Here is a 21056-nt window from a genome sequence, read left to right as displayed (position 1 = left end):
TCTCCTTCCAGAGTCACCAAGTGGCCCCCAAAGATCCTGGGGGCTACCAGTGGATTACAATTTCTTTCGATGCCTTCCAATGAAAGGATCTGGAGGAGATAGTGGCTCTTGTCCGGATTTGTGTGGTATTTCATCATTCTAGGCCAGCCACACGAGAGTGGCACGATGATCTTCTCCTTTCCCTTGAGCGCAACCACAGGGACAGAGTGGGATTTGGAGTCGGTGGCTGCCACCATCCAGGGAAAGGCAGTAGAGCTCTCGCACCATCTTCATGATCTGCGCATCACCGACGTACTCACCCATCTCTAGCCCCTAGCTCGGATGGAGCTGGAAGGCTTAGGCCATAGAGGCCAAGGCGGGGAGGTGGTGTCCTCTAGCCTAGAGGTGCTGCTTTTTGTATTCCTTCATATATCAGTTACAGTACCCCTCCCCCCCTCCTCTAGATATCTTCATTGTGATCAATGGAGTCCAGAGCTTGTCCAGAGTATGCCTACTCTTCCCCTTGGACAGAGTGGAGACACATGGAGGACAAGATCCACGCCCACTAGCACGCCTTCGCCCCAAGACCAACTATGACTATTCCCCGTCGAAACCCACGCCCAAGACTCTTCGAGTGGAAGGCAGTTCTGATAGTTCCACCTCCCATGTAGATTGATATGCAGATAGCCTCATGGAACATTCAGGGTTTGAGGGGGACCTCGGTGCTTTCAGAAGCGAGGCATCCTTAGAGCTACAATTGGGGGACCCATCGACATTCTCTTTCTCCAAGAGCACCATGTTTCTGAGGGGTGTACCCAATGCTGTGGGAAGATCACGCTGCTGTAGGAAGATTTGCCCAAGCAAAAGTCACACTTTTTGGTCTCCCTCCCATCACCCGCCTTGGGACCGCTTACAAGATCTTGGCCAAGGCCATCAGCCGGAGACTTCAGCCTTTCCTCCCCGACTTGATCCATGACACTCAGACAGGTTTTGTTCAGGATCGGAGCATTCTGAACAACATCTTCACTTTCTGGGAGGCGACAACATCGGCCAGGCTGCGGCAGCACGACCTCATAGTGCTCCTCCTAGACTTTGAGAAAGCTTATGATAGGGTTGATTAGAGCTTTCTGGAGGGCACGATGCACCGGATGGGGTTCCCAGAGGAGAGGATCCGTGGTGTTTCAAGACTTTATTCAGCTTCCCACTGTCAAGTCCTCATTCAGGGAGCTCGAGGCAACACATTTCCCCTTTCTCGCTCGGTCCTCCGGAAGGGTTGTCCACTAGCACCTTACCTCTTCCTATTCGTCACCGAGACCATGAGTAATTTCCTCTCCGCTCAGGAGACTGGACTCCAGGGATTGCGTCTCCCCCTCGGTACTCGGGAGGAGCTGCTGGACTCAAAGTTTGTAGATGACACGCAACATACCTATCCGGAGATGTGGGGAATCTCCAAAGATTCGCTAAGGCGATTGAGATCTTTTGTCGCACATCAGGAGCGTAGATCAATTGGCACAAGTCGTGTGGTTTCTGGGTAGGCTCTGCACCTACCCCGACTTGGCGCCTAGTTGAGGCTTTCCAGTGGATCCCGAGGGGCACTCCGATCCACTATTTGGGATGCCACGTGGGCATCGATATCTCTCCGGAGTAGTAGCTCACCCCTCCTCTTCTGAGCATTCGAAAGAAGCTTTTGTACTAGAGCTCTGCGAAGCTCTCCTTAGCTGGTGGAGTGGTGGCAGCGAACCAGGTCCTTGCCACCATGTGGTACATTACTTCTTGTTGGGCCTTCTCTCGCGCATGCATTGGTCAGGTACAACAATTGATCCGGAACTCCTTGTGGGCCGGCAGTGATGGGAGGCCTGCCCAAGCTAGGGTGGCCTGGCAAGTGATCATTCAGCCACGATGCAGAGGGGGCCTAGGCATCATTGACCCCACGGGCCATTCAAAGTTGTGCCTTGCTGGGCAAGCTGATTGTTAGAGGACTCCTTCCCGGTGGTGAGCCTCTAAAGGACTTCCTCTTGGCCCGGATTTCAACCTGTACCCCGAGCCTGGGGGGGCCTTGGCCGTAAAGCACGGGATGGATCTTCACTCAAATGCGGGCCCGTGGATTTAGCCCAGCTTTTGAGGACAGATTTGCAGCCAGCCTACTCCGAGCTTGGGATCACCTCAGGCCAGCCCTTAAGCAATTAGCTCCGGTAGCCTTAAAGGAGCGTCTTCGACAGCCCCTGATCTAGAACCCTTGCTCCATTTACCCAATGGCCATAGGTTGGGGGCCCAAGCGCATGTATCATGGGGAGCATTGAGCACAAGACCGGTCAGGTCCCTTGGAGATTGTCTTGCACACAGGCAGCTGCCCCCAAAGGCTCAAGAGAGAGGCCTAGTAGGGATCAGGGGTAGAGACAGACTTAGCCTCGATATCAACTTTGCTATTCCCCAAGAGTGGCACAGACCCCCCACCGGCCAAGGTGGCCAGGGAGAGACTATGGTGGTTATGGATTTGGGAGAGCAGGCTCATCATGCGCCTCCAATGGGACCTGGGGGAGTGGTCTTAGCGTGTTCTTGTTGATCGGAAGGAGACTCTAGATACCCCCTTTTTCACATACACAGCGTGGCTAGGCCGCAAGATTCAGATGCCGGAGGTTGATGGCACCCCAGCAGCAACAGTACATTGGCACTCACAAGGCCTCTCACAACGTTTTCTCTAAGATTTTTGGAAGAGGCTCTAGGTGAGTTTTCGGCCTCGAAAGATCACCCTCTTTCTTTGGTTGACGACGTTGGCACATGGTTTTCCATTGGTGGTCAACCAGCAGCTTGTCCAATATGTGGCCACCCTCAGAAGTCTCAACGACACTCTTTGGGATTTCCCAACTGGCCTTTGGCCCAAGATCCTCCCGTAGTTACCGATTTTTCACCGCCAGTAGGCGCTTAACTATCCGCTCGTAGGCGATGCCGCCGAGGAAGCACCAAGGGGGGTTTTGAACCCCAAGACCTCTTGTTCCTGGGCAAACACCTTCACCACTTGAGCTATCACCTCATTGGCTGACACTTTTTGGGATTTGCCCGAAGGCTCCGTAGGTTTGGCAGCGGATTCTCCGCATCTTCACGATGGACAGGACCTCTGTAGCTATGATTCTTCTCTTTATGATGCATGCATGTTAGTGGCACATACAGTTCAGTGGTATTTTGACAATGGTGCTAGCAAGCACATTACACCATAGCACCACTTGTCTACTTCATTGTGAAATGCAAAGAAGGGAAGTATTGTCACATTTTTTGCCAACAACTCCTCTTATCCAATCAAAGGAGTTGGGAAGATTGTGCTCACTACTGCAAATGGTGGGACAATCATGCTCTCCAATGCATTGTATGCACCAAGAATGAAAAAGAATCTCATGCCGATTTCAGCCATTGCTAGGTCCAGCCTAGCTGTCAACTTTGTTGCCGACAGATGCAATGTACATGATTGCAGTGATGAAGATCTTATTGTTGCCTCACGTACTTTATGTCATGGTCTTTACAGGCTTGATGAGAGCTGCACATGATGCACTTGCAATTGCTACCACATCTAGCATGACAGATGTTGAGCTATGGCATTCTCAGTTTAGACATTTGAACTTTGGTAATCTGCTTCGCCTTCAACGGCATCATATGGTTTCTTCCACTTTGCAACACCTGTCAAACATGTATATGAGGGTTGCATATTCGGTAAAATGCATCGGATACCATTCCCCAAAGATGGTTCAATGAGGGCTGTCCGTAAATTACATTGGAGGATGCCTCTATTTTGTTACATTCATCGATGACCTTTCCAGATTTAGCTGGGTCTATGCTATGAAGCAAAAGTTAGAGGTGTTTATGTGTTCTAAGAACTTTCAGCACATGCCTGAAAATATGTCAAGGTGCAAAGTGCAAACTCTACGTGCAGATAGAGGAGGGGAGTACATGTCCGAAGAACGTAATGCACTTGTCTGAGGGAGGCATTTAACACTAGTGTACCATACCATATACACCTCAACAGAATGGTGTATCGGAAAGAAAGAATAGATCTCTTTATGGAGATGGCATGATGTATGGTTACAAGCCAGAATTTGTCTCACAGGTTTTGGATGGAAGCTGTTATGCGTGCGGCACCTTACGAAGCTTGGCATGATAGAAAGCCATCAATGGCTCATATGCATGTCTTTGGTTGCTTGGCTTATGCTCTTGTGCCTGAGCAGCACCACACCAAGCTTCTCTCCAAGCTCACCCTCTCCAAGCTCTCCTTCTCCAACATCCAAGCTCTCCCTCTCCAAGCTCACCCTCTTCAAGCTCTCCTTCTCCAACATCCAAGCTCACCCTCTCCAAGCTCTCCTTCTCCAACATCTCCATCCCGATTCTCCGTCTTGTCTCTTTCTCAAGCTCTACCATCCATCTCAAGCTCTACTCTATCACTATGGCATCCTCTTCTCAAACCCCTTCCTCTACTCAACCCGGGTCCGCCGCCGCCTCCACCACTTCAACACCCGCTCCATCACGAAGGAGGAGGCCCGCCGTACATCAATGGAGTTGGTGGGATGAGGTAGAGTGCTCGCAATACGGTCAAGGGGGTGGTTCAAGACCATGGATATGTAAGCTTTGCGGCTACAAGCGAACCGGCGGTGCCCACAAATTAGAAATCAACCTTCTCCAAAATAGGGAGATCCTTCAATATAACTACTTTATTTACAGCATAGCCCACCATAGAGTGCAGACACATTTACAAAATGGAGCTACCTCTACTAAAAGAATACATAGAGTGTCAAGAGGGCAGTGGTGGAACATAGATCACTTAGAACACGAGAGGATTGGCTACCACAAACCAATTAAGGATAACTTTTTCACCAAGAGCACCATGAAGAACTAGTCGGCTAGAATAGATCTACAATACATGCCAATCAAGAGGATCTATTCGTGGTGGTGGGCCATGTGCAAATTGATAGCGGAGTATGGACCCTCTTATGTTCCCCCCTCTTCGGAGACCATCCGCACCTCTCTCCTTGAGAAGGAGAAGGCAAGCGTGGAGGTGGCGGCCAACCACATGAAAGAGCAATGGGTTACCCTCGTCGTTGATGGGTGGAGTGACACTAGAAAGTGCTCCATCCATGGAGTTGTTGCCTACTCACGAGGGGAGACATACTTTGTCGACTCCCATGATGCTTCCAGGACGGGGAAGAGTGCCGAGATACTTGCTGCGGAGTGGGCAACAACACTAGAGACGGTGGGGGCGGAGAATGTCATTGCCATATGTGCGGATGGAGAACCGGCAAATAGGGCAGCGGGGACAATTCTCCAAGCAACTTATCCTCGCATCACCGTGTGCTTTTGCATGGCCCATTGCCTCAACAACCTTATCAAAGACATAGGGGCCTTGGATTGGGTTGCACCTGTCATTGAGGGTGCCAACAAAATAGTGACCTTTGTCCTCAACCATCAAAGGGTGCAGCACGAGTTTTCCAAGAAGTCAAGTCTCTCTCTTCTTAAGTATTCCAGGACGAGGTTTGCATTCAACTTTCTCATGCTAGGCCGCTTGTGTACATGTAGCGGGGCATTGAGGGGACTCTTCCTCAGTGATGAGTTTGCACGCACTTCAGAAGCTTCCACGACGGTCGGCAAATTTTGCAGGGAAAGGGCGGACGATGCGGCATGGTGGGAGGAGGCCAAGGCGCTTGTGGAGATGGTGCAACCGATTATTGATCTCCTTAGGGTAGTGGATTCCACTCAACCATGCATTGGCAAAGTGTACGAGGCAATTGATCGCATGATAGAGAAGCTAAAAGCAATGTTCAAAGTAAAGCCTCACTATAAACAGGTCAAATCCCTATGTTTGAAAAGGTGGCAAGCCTACCACTCTCCCCTCCATGCTGCTGCCTACATTGTTGATCCTGAGTTTCAAGGCAAAGGGCAACACAAGGACAAAGAGGTGAGCAAAGGCCTTCGACAAACCTTGGATCGCCTTTACACTAGTGAGGAGGATTGCCGCACAATCAAGGACCAATTGCAGATTTATAGAGAGAAGCGGGGGGCTTTTGGTTTGGCAGATGCACAGGCGGACCGCTTCAAGATAGGGTCTGCACTTTGGTGAGAGGATTATGGTGCGGAAACTCCAAAGTTGCAGGAATTTGCTGTGCGCGTACTCTCGCAGGCTTGCAGTAGCAGTTGCCTAGAGCAACTCTGGTCAGTTTATAGCCACATTGCCTCTAAGAAGAGGAACCGCCTTGGTGTACAGCGTGCAAATGATTTGGTATTTGTCAGTGCCAACTTGCGAATGCTTTGCAAGGGCTTGACAAAGAAGGCAGATCCTTTCACCGAATGGGAGCAGGCACAGCAGGACCCACATCTCTCTGATCAGCGAGGGCCGAGATTTTAGAGGAGCTTGAGGTTGTGCCCGAGGCATTGTCTCCCCCACCTCCCCCTCCCCCTCCACTTGAGGACCAGCCTATGGAGGACTTCACTGAGGAGGTCACGATTGATCTTCACCCTTTTCAGCCTCTTGCCTAATCTCTTGAGTCTAGAGTCTCCAGTCTCGACTCTTGCCCCTTTTTTTTGCTAGCAATCTTGTATCTTGGCACTTAGTCATTTTGCCTTGAGTGTACACCCTCCTTGGGCCTTTCATTATGCCATTTGGCATTTTTGTTTAGATTGTACACTCACTTTTGTTTATCACGCCATCGGCGCCCCATTATAGTTTTTTGCTAATACGACTATGCATTTCTCCTCTTTTTGGTGCAATTTTGTGCTTAATGTCCTGGTTTCTAAGTGTAAATCAAGTGTGTTAAAAAAAATTACAAAAAACAATCGTTTTTGGATTGCCGTTTTTTTCACCGTCCCCGAGACGGCCTTTTGCCCCGTCCCCGTCCCCGTTCCCGTTCCCCGTCCCATGTTTCTATGAGAAAGATGCATGCAATGCAGTAGCAGACTCTTTTGATGACAAAGCAGAGTAATCGGCTAATGTAATTTGGGAAGAGTATACTATTTTAGTCACATGCACTAGTGACACACCAAGAGCTTCAGGGAATGATATGTCTTGCATTGTATCCGACAAACAGGATGTATCATGGTATTTTGATAGTGGTGCTTCGAGCCACATCACTTCATGCAAAGATGTATTTCAGCACCACCTGGTTAATGCTTCTAATGGCCATATATTTGCACCATTGGTTGCAACAAGTATGACATTGCCAATTCCCTTTACTGGATAAGTGGTATGATCAGCACATGATATAGTGTGTATGACAAAAGTGTTGTATGTTCCAAGGATTTAAAAAATCTGCTTTCGTCTTAGCCATAAACAACCAAGGTTTGAAGGTTGAACTTGAAGATGGAAAGTGTTTGGTGAAAGACCCATCAAAGGGTTATGAAATAGTCACTTCCGGAACACGATACAATGGCTTGTATAAGCTGGACAGCTATGACAAGCGTACTTATGATGCACATACAGTGGCTGCCCACACTCCTGCTATGCATGATGCAAACCTTTGGCATGCTCATTTTGGGCATGTAAATTTTCGAAGTTTGATGCTTTTGTAGAAGCATCATATGGTTGATAATATGCCGCCTCTTGAGTCTCCAACAAGACATGTATGTGAGGGGCATATTTTGGAAAAGATGCATCGTAAACCATTCCCCAGGGATGGAGCAATTAGAGCTGAAAATAAATTACAAGCTCATACACAATGATGTATGTGGTCCAATGTGGATCCCATCCATAAGGGGGCATCTTTATTTTGTCACATCCATTGATTGACTACTCAAGGTTTGCTTGGGTTTGCCCCTTGAAAGTGAAAGCAGAGGTGTTTACATGCTTTCAACACTTTGTAGCAATGGCTGAAAATATGTGTGGATGGAAAGTCCAAACACTCTGCTTAGATAGAGGTGGAGAATACATGTCAAATGCATTCAAGGATTATACCCTTCAAAAGGACATCAAACACCAATGTATTGTGCCTTATACACCACAACAAAATGGTGTAGCAGAGAGGAAAAACAGATCTCTCATGGAGATGGCAAGATGCAACAGATCAGACTATCAGCCAGTGTTTCCTGTATAAGGTCTCATCCACAGCTTCAAATCAACCTCCATTGGGTTACCAACAGCCTCGTATTCGGTCATGCCAAATGTCTTGAGTATCTCACCTGCATATTTTTGCTGGGAGATGAAAATGTTATCTCGCTTCTGGTCGACTGCTATCCCCAAACAATAATGCATAAGCCCAATATCAATCGTCTCAAACTCCGCACTAAGCATCTAGATCTTTTTCCGGTGATCCCCTATCAAGATGAGGTCATCTAAATAGAGAACAATGAGCACATACATTCCCTGTTCACAAAAGACATACAAATTTGTATCTGAAGGGCAGCGCAATAGACCAGTACTCACAAAATAGGCATCAATCCTTTGATACCATGCTCATGGGACATCTTTCAGCCCATAGAGTGACTTTCGTAACCTGCAAACTTTGCTTTCGGAATCGAGAACCACATCTTGGAAACCAAGATTTGCCACACTGCCCATGATGTGACATGGTTCACACCCCAAGTTTGGATACAGCAGTTGGCCAAAATATGTGCCCAGCGTGTTTTTCTAGAGCCGCTAGCCCCCCCGGAGGCACACACATCTGCATGGGCCTGTGCAGTGTGCATGTGTTAGATGCTCTACTTTCCATGTGTGTTTCTATGCTTGTATGCATGTGTTTGATGCTCTGGATATGTAGGTAGAACTCAGGAGAACAACACGAGGTTGTCTCGCTTTATATATATGTAGATGCATAGCAAGCAGTGACATGGAGGAATTGTTAAAAGTGAGCAACTGAACCAAGCACACAGATAGCACCTATCACCTTTGTTTGCCAATGACACTTACCCCTGCAAACGTTGTGGACGATTTATTGCCACCACTCTATAAATCAATTTCTTTTTTTGCCTACCAGCAACTTCCTGCAATTTCTCTCTTCAATTATGCCATTTGCATTACGTACTACATAGGCAGAAAAAGTCGCCTCCACAATTTCAATGCTTGCAAGATCGGTCACCTTTAGAAACAAGGTAAGCATTACAAATCTGTAGATGCAACTAGCTGAATCGAAACATAGTTGCACAACCGATGCAACAACAAAAAAAATGTTCTGAGCGAAGTAAAATTCATTAACAGTGTGTGTGAACTACTTCACTAAAGCTGTCAACTGATGTGGCATTCACACAGGCACAACAATGGATCTCAAAGCCATCAAAGCCATTGGCTGGGTTCGAGGGGAGGGGAAATGGAGAGATTCAACAAACAAAACTTACAAAACAATTGCATTTCATGAACACAACATGATTAACCAGAAAGAAATGATTTGAAGTAAGAAAGAAATAGTTTCTATGTAACAACTACAATTATTGGAACTTCTTTCAAGTACCTGGATAAGAGACGAGCCTCATCCTGTGTCCACTCCTGCCACATCCCAGAACTAAGAGGAAATATTGAACTCATTGCCTCTCTTGCCTCACGAAGCTTCTCCAACATGCTGCTTTTCCGCAAAGCATGTATGTACTGTCAAAACAGATTAAAAAAACACCTAGCAGCATGAGCATCTGCTATCATTTTTGTTTATGAGCTCCCCTAACTTGAACACACACCTCTAGTATCATGAAAAAGAAGTTACTCACTTGAGAACCTTTTTCTGGAGTATACTAAACTTGAAAAGAGGCCAATTTCATAAGTTAAGATAGATGTGAGAGAGTTTCCTATAAGGTGTTCAGTAAATGCAACTCAAATGAATCACCACTTTTTCAAGCTTGTTATCACCACCCCTGTACATGAGGCCAGGCAGCTTTCATGCCGCCTGTACATCAATGTCCAAGCAGGCATATGGACTTAAGGAACATGCACCAGCATGGCTGAACCAAGCATGAGCAACGTGGACAGTTTTGGGGTAGCCAAATGGGAAAATTCAGGTTGCCCAGTACACAATGGGAACACACAGCCAAAAAGCATTAAATATCTTTTTCCCCCCTATTTTGACAATCGTGGGTACCTGTACAGCAGGCCAACTAGTGTAAAGGAAGGCTATATGACAGGGGATTGTCTCACAGTTCTTGAGCAAAATGCAAGTGCCAGACAAGGAGGTCATCTACTGAAGCCATAAGCTGTCCTAAATCAGCAAGAAGACCAAAGTTTAGCCTTCTGGAACTCAATAGGCATCCACTATGACCCGGTTCAGCAGCCTAGTGAGCAATTACATACCAACAGTGAGCCCAGATTAGTTTACGCAGGTCTTCAACAGATTTGAGCACTTCAGCAAAGCAGCCCATTGGTAACATCTATCTTGTATTTTGAATAATTCTACAATACAAGCAAATACATTGCTTGCAGTGAGGGCCCTTCAGTTGGTAATTGGGACCCAGGTCCCAATCAGGTGTTGCCATTGTTCCCTTCTGTCTACTCCAACGTCTTCACCAATTCTCCTCTCTACATCTCTCTTCCAAATCTGAAATCAACACACACCTTAATCATCATTCACGCTTCTGTATAGTGTGCATGTCACATGCTGTTTCTACAGCAAGGGTGGAAAACTGGAGATCTATTTACTAATGTAACAGGGGTGCAGTTGCCGGCAAAGATCTTAATTATTAACTTAATCAACAATGTAATACAAGATAGATATAGATGAAAGCTAGTAGGCTCCTGAGTGGGTTGTGATAATGTAAGCAATGAGAATTATGCCAGACTAGGTTTGAAGATGGATCAACCTCCCCACATTTTGTTTTAAAGAAGTATTTTATTGAGTACAAAGCTTTGAGAGTAGCGGGGGAGGAATTGCACCCGTGTTTCATTCTAAAAGAGTATTTTATCAAGTACAAAGCTTGGAGAGTATTCGAGAAGGAGTTCCACCTTGATGGGGAGAAAACCAGAATTAGGGTTAGAGTTCATTCATGGGAGACATACACAGAGAAGCAACAAGGGAGAGAGAGAGAGTTGTGGGGATAAGTCAACTCATAAGGCATGAGTGTGTGACTCCCCTATCACACATGTATATTGCACTAGTACACATAGTGCACTTAGTACATTAAAAGTACTAAGTGTACTATGTACTATAACTTATGGGCTTGTACACACTATAAGGGTGGGCATAACGCCTTTACCCCAACAACCTCCCACTTAAAGGCAAAGTGCCCTTAAGTAAAGGAAAAGAAAAATCAGCATGTACATGATAATATACAAGGCCATATCAAGGCTGAAACTGGCCTCATCCAATGCCCATCAAGTGTCTGCAATGAGCAAACCGCTCCGGAGGCAAACTCTTCGTCAACAGATCAGCCGGGTTGTCATCCGTATGAATCTTAACAAGCTGAATTTGCTTGTTCTCTATCACCTCTCTGATGAAGTGATACTTCACATCCACATGCTTCGTCTTTGCATGAAAGACAGGGTTCTTTGCCAACTGGATGGCACTCTGACTGTCACAATGCAACAATGGAATATCCCCTGTATAGCCCAAATCAACCACTAACCGAGATAGCCATAATGCCTCCTTGCAAGCCTCTGTGGCTGCAATATACTCGGCCTCTGTAGTAGATAAGGCAGTGCACTTCTGCATCCTGGATATCCATGACACAGCACCTCCTGTGAATGTAAATACATAACCGGTAGTAGACTTCCGGTTATCTGGATGACCGGCATAATCCGAATCCGTGTAACCATGCACTAATGCATCCTGTTTGCCAAAGCAAATGCACATATCCTGTGTGCCCTTCAGGTATCTCATGACACCTTTCACTGCTTCCCAATGCTTCTTGCCAGGGTTGGCCATGTATCTAGAAACCACTCCCACTGCAAATGCAATGTCCGGCCTAGTAGCAACCATGGCATACATGAGACTGCCACAAGCTGAAGCATACGGAATTTTGGCCATATCAGCCCTGTCTCTATCTGACTGTGGGCTGTCCATAGCACTGAGTTTCACATATGGAGGCAAAGGAGTACTAGTCTTCTTCCCCCCGTCCATATTGAACCTCTGCAAAACTTTGCCAATGTATTCCTTCTGAGACAAATACAACACATGCTGATTTCTGTCCCGAAGTATCCGCATACCCAAAATGTGATTTGCATCACCCAAATCCTTCATATCAAAGGTTTGATGCAGCCTCTGCTTCAAGGCATCCATCTCCTTACGAGATTTTCCGGCAATCAACATATCATCAACATACAAGATGAGGATCAATAGACTGCCATCCAAAGCTTTCTTGGTGTACAAGCAGTGATCTATGTCACTTCTCCTGAATTTCTGGGATTTCATGAATGTATCAAATTTATGATACCATTCCCTTGGTGCCTGTTTGAGCCCATAAAGACTCTTTTTCAGCTTGCATACAAGCTTCTCCTTTCCACCTACTGCATAACCCTCTGGCTGCTGCATATATATCTCCTCATGGAGATCACCGTGAAGAAAAGCAGTCTTCACATCCATCTGAATCAAGTCCAGATCATCATGCGCAACCAAAGCCAAAACAGCTCTAAGTGTGGTCATTTTGACCACTGGAGAGAAGATCTCCTCAAAGTCCACACCATATTCCTGCTTGAAGCCCTTAGCCACTAACCTGGCTTTGTATCTTGGCTTTGCATCTGATGCAACTTTGAGCCTGTAAACCCACTTGCATGGCAAAACCTTCTTGCCTGCAGGCAAATGCACCAACTTCCAAGTTCCATTTTTATGCAGAGAATCCATCTCTGACTTCATGGCACGCTCCCATAGAGCCTTGTCTGCCCTCTGTAAAGCCTCCTTATAACATGAGGGCTTCCCACAGTCAGTGAGCATCAAGTAGTCAACCCCTGGAACAAACCTGTCAGGGGCTCTGGAGGGTCTAGTGGACCTCCGTACCCAATGACCATCATTTGCAGGTTGCTGTCCAGCCTGCATATCACCCATTGGTGGCTCCTGTTCCATGCCATAAGGCTGAAAAATCATGCCCGGTATCTCCTCTAACTGTGGTATATCCATAAGGATATCTTCTGCCATCTCTGGCTGTCCATTTGGACCATTTTCAGCACCATTTAAGGGCTGGTTTTCCTGCTGTAATGGCTGATTTACAGCCCTTTGTTGTTGTCCATGATGTCCATCATCATCAAAGATGACTCTGCCAGGCTCCTGTTGCCTTGCAGGCTCCTTATACATGCATGTTTCATCAAAAATGACATCATTGCTGCGTATGATCTTTCTATTCATGGGATGCCAAAGTCTATACCCCATTTCACCTCTGTCACCATATCCTAGGAATATGCATTTGTGAGACTTAGGATCAAGTTTGGTGCGCATTTCCCTGCGTATGTGCACGTACGCAACGCAACCAAACACTCTCAAGTGCTTGTATGACGGAGGCTTCCCTGTCCATACTTCCTCTGGCACTTTCCCACCAAGCCTCGTGTTAGGTGACCTATTTATAAGGTGAACGGCTGTCATAACAGCTTCAGCCCAAAAACCATGAGGTAATGCAGCATGTGACAACATAGAACGGACCTTCTCCTGTATGGTCCTGTTCATCCTCTCTGCTGTCCCGTTCTGTGGAGGATCATAAGGAGTAGAGAGCTCCCTCTTGATGCCTTTAGCATCACAAAAGTCCTGAAACTGTTTGGACGTATACTCTCCACCATTGTCGGAACGCAAAGCCTTCAGTGTTTTGCCAGTTTGATTCTCAACATGAGCAACAAACTTCTGAAACACTGAGAATGTATCACTCTTCAAACGAAGAGGATAAACCCACACCTTGCGTGTGGCATCATCTATAAAAGACACAAAATATTTTGCCCCTCCCAAAGAAAGCTGAGGCATCTCACATACATCTGTATGCACAAGCTCTAACTGAGCATCTTTCTGTCCAAGAGCTTTCTTGTGGGGGCACTGCAGTTGCCTGCCATATATACAATGCTCACAAAACTGAAAACTTGAAAACTTTAGAGAAGGCAAGTAACCCAAACGAGACAATTGCTCCATTCCCTTGACACTCATGTGTCCCAACCGGCTATGCCACATAGAGATTTCCGGCAGCTCGGTTGCATTTACATTAGCATGGTGACAAACACCTGCATGCATAAAGTAAAGAGTGTCCACCTTAGAGCCTCTGGCAACAACCAGTGAGCCCTTACTAATTTTCCACTTTCCACTACCAAATGTGGTAACATAATCAGCATCATCAAGCTGTCCAGTAGAAAGCAAATTCTTCTTGATCTCAGGCACATGCCTGACATCATGGAGCATAAGCTGTGAGCCATCTGAAAACACAAGCCTCACATCACCTCTGCCAAGAATCTTGCATGCATGGTTATCACCCAAATAAACCACTCCTTCATTGCCAGCAGTGTACCTGACAAACAAGTCTCTGCAACCTGTGACATGAAAGGAGGCACCTGAATCAATGATCCATGAGTGCATACCATGACCACCTGTAAGAAGTGAATGGGCATCAAGTGAAGACGTAAAGAGGACCTCATCCTCACTGCCACCTGCATGTGACACATTGATTTCTTCAATCTTGACTCCACTTTTGCCCTTCGGCTTTACATCTTTGGCTTCATCCTTGTCTTTGTCTTTGCCTTTTCCCTTTTCTTTTTGATCATTTTTCCATTTGTAGCATTGCTTTTTAATGTGTCCCTTCTTGCCACAATAATGGCATTCCAAATCCTTTTTGGAGCGAGACTTGCTCCTTCCCCTTTCTTGGCTTTTCCCCCTTTGCTGGGATCTCCCACGTGCATTCATTGCATTGGACTTTCCAACAGAGTTGTTTTTCCTGTTCATCTCTTCTTGAAGAAGAGCACCCTCAACATCTGCATATGACAGCATAGCATTCGAATTGCTAGTGGCTGTCCTGAATGTGTCCCAACTCTCTGGCAAAGTGCATAACAAAAAAGTGGCTTTGAACTCATCGTCCATTGCCAACTTTTGATTTATAACTTGGCTGACAATACCATTAAACTCATTGAGATGGGCTGTCATAGAAGCCCCTTCCTTCATCTGAAGGCCTATGAGTTTCTTCAACCAATACACTTTGCTTGAGGCACTTTGTTGGGCATACAAGTCCTGCAATCTCTGCCACATTCCCCAAGCTGTCTTCTCTTCACGAATGCTGAAAAGTAATGAGTCTGACACAGACAACATGATAGTAGATCTTGCCAGCTCATCCATATCTTCCCACTCTTCAGCAGTAAGAGAAGCGGGCATTACACCCCTTTCTTTGATAGGCTTGTGCTGCTTTTTCTGGAGCAACACATTGTAGCACTGGGTTTGCCAAATATCATAGTTATGCGAGCCTTCAAGCTTCTTGATGTGAAGCAATGAAGAGCTCTCACCTGTGGTTGCCATAGCAAAATGCAACCTGTCAATGCCTGACTCCCTGCAAATGTGCAAACACTGCACCAAAAGCACACAAAGTGCTCACAAATGTTCTCCCAAGGTTTATCTCCCACTGCGGAAGCAAGAATGCAACTTTTCTCCCACTTTATGTGATGAAAACATAAAAATCTGGTTGCTGCAGATTTTGGACAGCACCTTAAATGTGCTCTTTTGCCCTTTGAAAGTACTGTACAACAGTACCAAGTGCTTACAAATGATGTACCAAACCTGTACCGGCAATTTCAGCAGCTGAAATTGAATCTTTTGGTCACTCAAAACAGTGTACAGCCATGCCAAAACATGCACAAAGCTGTGCCAAATCTGTACCAGCAGGTACAATAGCAATAAATGCTCTCCTGGCTGTCCAAATGAGTGAAAATCAGACTTTTACAGTCCCGAACACTGCATACAACAGTCCCGAACAGAAATTGGGCAAAAGCCCCTTGACTGCAAGCTGATTTTTGAGGATTCAAGGCATAAATGGCTTGCCTACTGCTTTGCCAAGCTCAACAAGCATACGAACTTGAAAAGCCCCTTGATTTGAGATCAATTTCTGATCATGCATGGTACATTGGCGCACATGAAGGCATCCAGAGTGTTCACGATGCTTCCCCCTGGCCACATATACATCCAATACATGAAAGCCCCTTGATTTACAGGCACATTGAGTGCTTGTAAGGCATCAGCACATTATTCACAGCATCAAATGCGATTGCCTGCATGCAAATCAACCAAATCGGCACAAAAGCCCTTGATTTGCACTGCAATTTGCTGCAATTTTGCCCAAATGTGCGATTTTTCACATCATACAGCATGTATGAGTGCTTAATTGCACAATTACATCAAAAGCCCCAAATTTCGACATCCAATTTCCTGCAAATTGATCCTGATTTGACCAATTTCCTGCAAATTTATCCTGATTGTGACCAATGTCACCCAATTTTGCCAATTTTGCTCAAAAAATTGAGCAATTGGGCACCTGTACCTGCTCAATTGTTGATTGTACTTGCTCAATTTGCAAATCCCCAAAAAAAAATTGAGGAAAATACCTTGTAATTTTTTGATTTTTCTCTGATTTGCAGGCGGGTTGATGAATTTGGTGCTGATGCTCCTGCTGTTCTTGAGTACCTTGCTGACAGGCAAATCACTCAAAATCTGCATTTGAGGAATTGTGGATACAGGTCGACAAGCTGTAGAAGAAGGAACCTTGTCCTGCAGCGGCTAAGAGAACAGCTCCAGTTCACCCTTCAGCCCGACCCTCAACAAGCTCAGTCCCAGTACTCTGTTGCACCTCTGAGCAGCTGAGAGACAACACCGCACTTGCTTACATGCTCCACGAAAGCCCTGCTCAGCAGCCTCCTCTCCAAGCTCCAGCACCTGCAAGCTTTTACGCTGGAAGCTATTCGTGAGGAAGCCTGCTCCGCCTACGATGCGCTGAGCTACGCCATGAACTTCGACGAAGGTACCAGGTGTGTGGCGCCGGTGACTAACACGCCTGCGTATGAAAAAAAAAACGCAGAAAATGGTTGCCCGCTTGGGTTCGCCTTCTACGCCATCGCTTGGTGGTTCAACGCTCACTTCGCTCCACGCTGTGATTCACCGCTCAGCCGACGACTATGCCCAGCAGCCTTCGCTTCTACTCCAGTTGGCCAGGCGTCTAGCGTTCAACGCTCAGCCAGACAGCACACGCCTACTCCTTGCACTTCTACTCCAGGCTATCGGCTCTGCCTGCAAGCGCACATCTGCTCTGTGATTTTCTCACGCCCAAGTCCAGCGCTGAGCATACCAATGCTCACATGTACAGGATATCGGCCTTCAGCCATGTTTGCTTGGACACACACCTGCAAGCTACTTGCCTGCGCCAGACGAGGCTCTGATACCAGTTGATGGGGAGAAAACCAGAATTAGGGTTAGAGTTCATTCATGGGAGACATACACAGAGAAGCAACAAGGGGGAGAGAGAGAGAGTTGTGGGGATAAGTCAACTCATAAGGCATGAGTGTGTGACTCCCCTATCACACATGTATATTGCACTAGTACACATAGTGCACTTAGTACATTAAAAGTACTAAGTGTACTATGTACTATAACTTATGGGCTTGTACACACTATAAGGGTGGGCATAACGCCTTTACCCCAACACACCTGTGGTACTAGATTTCCTAAACTCAGTGTAATATAAAAATATTCGATCAGCTTGTGGAAGATTTCTTTGAGTAATCATCCTTTCTTTCTACGGCTGGTCAACTACCATGCAGATCCCCTCGCTCTTGCAATTCCTATCGATTACAAGGTAAATTTGCAAGTCTTTCAATCCTGCAATCTAATGCACCTGGCTAGCTGTGAACGCTCCTCGGGCACCATTTCATGAATAGACAACACATCAACGCTTAGTGAACTGGAAACAACACAAGATAATGACAATGCTGAAAGTACATGTGTGCACAATGACAAACGGGCTGAGCCCCCCTCAATACTGAAAGTATATTACTGGAGCATTTTATTTTACAAAGTTCCACGGGCTTTCATGCCAGACCTTCCAGGCATAGAGTGAAATGAAGACATGTTACCCAAAAAGCAAGCTCGGTGTAAAAAGTGTCGTTGCCACACGGTCACAGTCACACCCTCACCATATGTGAGAAAGAGAGAGCGCTGTCATTCCGAGAACACGCACACACAGGCGCTCTTGTACTTAAACCTGGCTCTCAATCCCATGGCTAGCTAGCGTGCTGGTTCTCCACAAACATGCACCGATGGTCACCCTCGGGCACAGTACTAGGCAGCAACGGAGTTGTTAAATTAGGTGGAGTGCTTCAGCAATAGTAGGTTCTTCATGAGCGATGCCCATAGACACGGAAACAAAGACCACCCAAATCAGCTCCAAACTAGAATTTGCAGCATTAGAAGCACAAGACCAACTCATGGGACACCTCAAGTGCTTTCCAAACAGTTATACAGTGGGCAGCTGATGATGTGGCAACTAAAATAGGGTTTCAGCAGAACAACAAGAAAATCAGGAATTCATAGCATGAATAGGATGCTTAGGAGATGAAGATCACATATATGTGTTCAATTATGCAAATAGGTGAGTATTCAACCTGTAGAAAGCAAAAACTAATTTGACCCCCTGTCCGTGCAAGGTGACAGGTCAACCAGTGAAATAGGCTGATTATATAGTAGAAGATGATGAAGATCATGATGGGAACACATACATGGTCTTGGAATTTTAAATGGATGCTTGTAGCTCTTGGTATGAGCAAAAACGATGGGCAACTTGAGAGTATCAAGAAAAGTCAACTAGCTCCGCAGAGAGGAAGAGAGATAAGTGGAGTTTGTCACAAATGGGGTCCAAGCATGTAATGACATGTGCCAAATCCCCTTTGATTAAGGTGGGCAAAAATAGCCTCATTCAATGAGCTACACAATTGAATTAAGGCTTAAGGACACAATAGCTATAAGTTGGGCCGCAGGTAAAGAATAGGTTGGGCATCTCGGTTTTTAATGAGATGCGAACACATAAGGTTATAAAACCTTTGCAAAGTTAGAAACTAATACTTACCAAGCACGGCACTAGCTCATTGGGAAGCTGGAACTGGGGTTTCGTGACACTCAGGTCCACATCATGGCCTCATTATTGTTAAGCTTTTAGCTTAATTAAACATGATTAAAATATCTCAATGCTTAAATACTTGAGTAAACATGAGGCAAAGAGCGGAAAGTTGTGTTGTTGCATTGAGACACAAGGCCTTGTTAAATAGGGCCTAAATAGGCACAAATGAAGCGGCACATCCCTGACGAAAGGGTGTGACTCTTGAATGAATAGTTATCTCCTTTGGACATAGAGATGTGTCCTTTGATCAATAGATGTGTCCCTTTGAAGAGTTGTCCTTTAGTGATGACCGATGTGACAAGGTGTGATCCTTCACTAGTGTCCCTTCAATGATTAAGAGTAATTAAGGATAATTAAGAAAAATTAAGTCACAATCGTGACATTCCCTCCCACTTAAAATAAGACTCTGGATAAATAAGAGACTTTTGATGTTGCTGAAGATCTTCATCATCAGACCATTTATGCTTGTGGTGAAGCTCACACTCCAAAATATTGAACAAGTTTCCTCTACTGTCTTGCTATCGTGCTTTAAATGCTAAATCCCTAGTTGTAGCATCATTCTTTAATGTCTTCTTCTTTGTCTGCTTTCAAATGTTGGACTTGAAGTTGACTTGGCTATGTTGTGGTGTATAAGAATCTAAAGGTTCAACCATGAATTCTCTCGATAATACCTGAATAGTATTTGCTAAAGTGTTCATCTTGAAAGTAGTGAAGTACTCATCCAATTTGTTAGAAGAATGTTTGAAATTCTCTGCAGTGTTGAAAACTTTATCCTCTTGCTTGATGTCAATTGTGTCATCGCATGTGGGTAAGGTTGAAACAAGTATTATATCCGCTTTTGTAATCTCTATGTCTTCAAAGAAGTCCTTCGTTGGTGACTCCTTTTCAATATTATCTTGTTGTTCTTCTGAAGTCATGCTGGAAGAATCCTCGATGTTGTCATCAACTGACTCAATAAAGTTTGCTATAGATTTCCCAAGGTTAGGACTAACATAATGAGCTACTGCATGTTTTCCTTTATCGGAACAGTCTTCTGAAGTTGACGGTTCTACATCACGATTTTGAGGAGCATTGGATCGTTTAGGACATTCAAACCATCTATGGTTGCCATTACAAATTATGCACAATCGTGTCTTTTGCTATTCACGAGAAGGCGAAGCTACTGTAGGACAAGGAGTGCGAGATTGGTCACATCCAGAGTCTCGTCCACAATTAGATGCATGTGGTTGAAAGAATTGCTAACGTTGAGAATGATAAGAAGATGATCCTTCTTGTTGGCGAGATTACTGCGAAAGTTGCCAAGGGGAGATCCGAATTGAAAGTTGCTTGATGAGGATTGTTCATGACCTTCACGAGCCATACGTGAACCATTGTTCTTGAATATGCTCAGCATAATGAATGGCAGTAGCAAGGTCGGTAGGGTTGTATACTTTTGCACATCGGTACGAAGTGTGGGGTTTAAACCTTCAATGAAGGCACGAAGCTCATCTGCTAGGAAACTATGCGCAAGAGAGAGTGCGTCTTCAAAGGTGGCTAGTCTAAATATACGCACCTCCCACTGGATTTGCGTGTCAAGGCCATAAAGGAACTGCCCTTTCTTTTCCTTGTCAGATAAGCCCAACTGCAAACATAAGTTTAAAATTTTATTGGCAAACTAAAGGATTGGTTGCGCGTTTTGACACGCTCCCTTGAACTCGTCTTCGAGTCGCTCAAGCTAATGGGGCAATAGAAACCGCCGCTTAAGGTCGAGGACAAACTCATCCCAAACATAAGCCGCCATACCTAATCTGGTGTGAGCAAACTAATTAATAACAAAAAAATATTTTGGTCCCATATTTGTTATATAACAAGTATTTTCTTAAGATAAAGAAGTAAGAAGTATTCCAGTTTTGTTAGATCCTTCTCCTATGTTTTTTTCCCTTGAACTTTTCTTAGGATAAATGGGCCAATAACTATTGTGATTAACGGTCAGGTGGGGGCTACTAAACCGCCTAAATCTAATTACCTGGCGAAATTCCAACTTGACATTCTTCAACAAACTTAACAATTTACAATTATGAGAACACCCTTTTGTAAGGGATCCTTTA

At 45.5% G+C, this 21056-nt stretch overlaps 1 protein-coding gene across 1 annotated transcript in view; it reads right to left on the bottom strand.

The window, feature by feature from the left end:
- Positions 1 to 21056, bottom strand: part of EMB140 (EMBRYO DEFECTIVE 140) — a 76646-nt gene that overhangs the window by 24349 nt on the left and 31241 nt on the right. Inside the window, exon 2 of the mRNA XM_086800013.1 lies at positions 9393 to 9526. Within this exon, the coding sequence (XP_086656139.1) occupies positions 9393 to 9526 (134 nt within the window). The remainder of the gene's footprint in view (positions 1 to 9392; positions 9527 to 21056) is intronic.

This window comes from Cibotium barometz, chromosome 7 (assembly GCF_041138505.1).
Source record: "Cibotium barometz isolate CiBa-2024 chromosome 7, ASM4113850v1, whole genome shotgun sequence".
Lineage (NCBI taxonomy): Eukaryota > Viridiplantae > Streptophyta > Polypodiopsida > Cyatheales > Cibotiaceae > Cibotium > Cibotium barometz.
The sequence above is the reverse complement of the archived record's forward strand: the minus strand, read 5'-3'. Positions and strand labels throughout refer to the sequence as shown.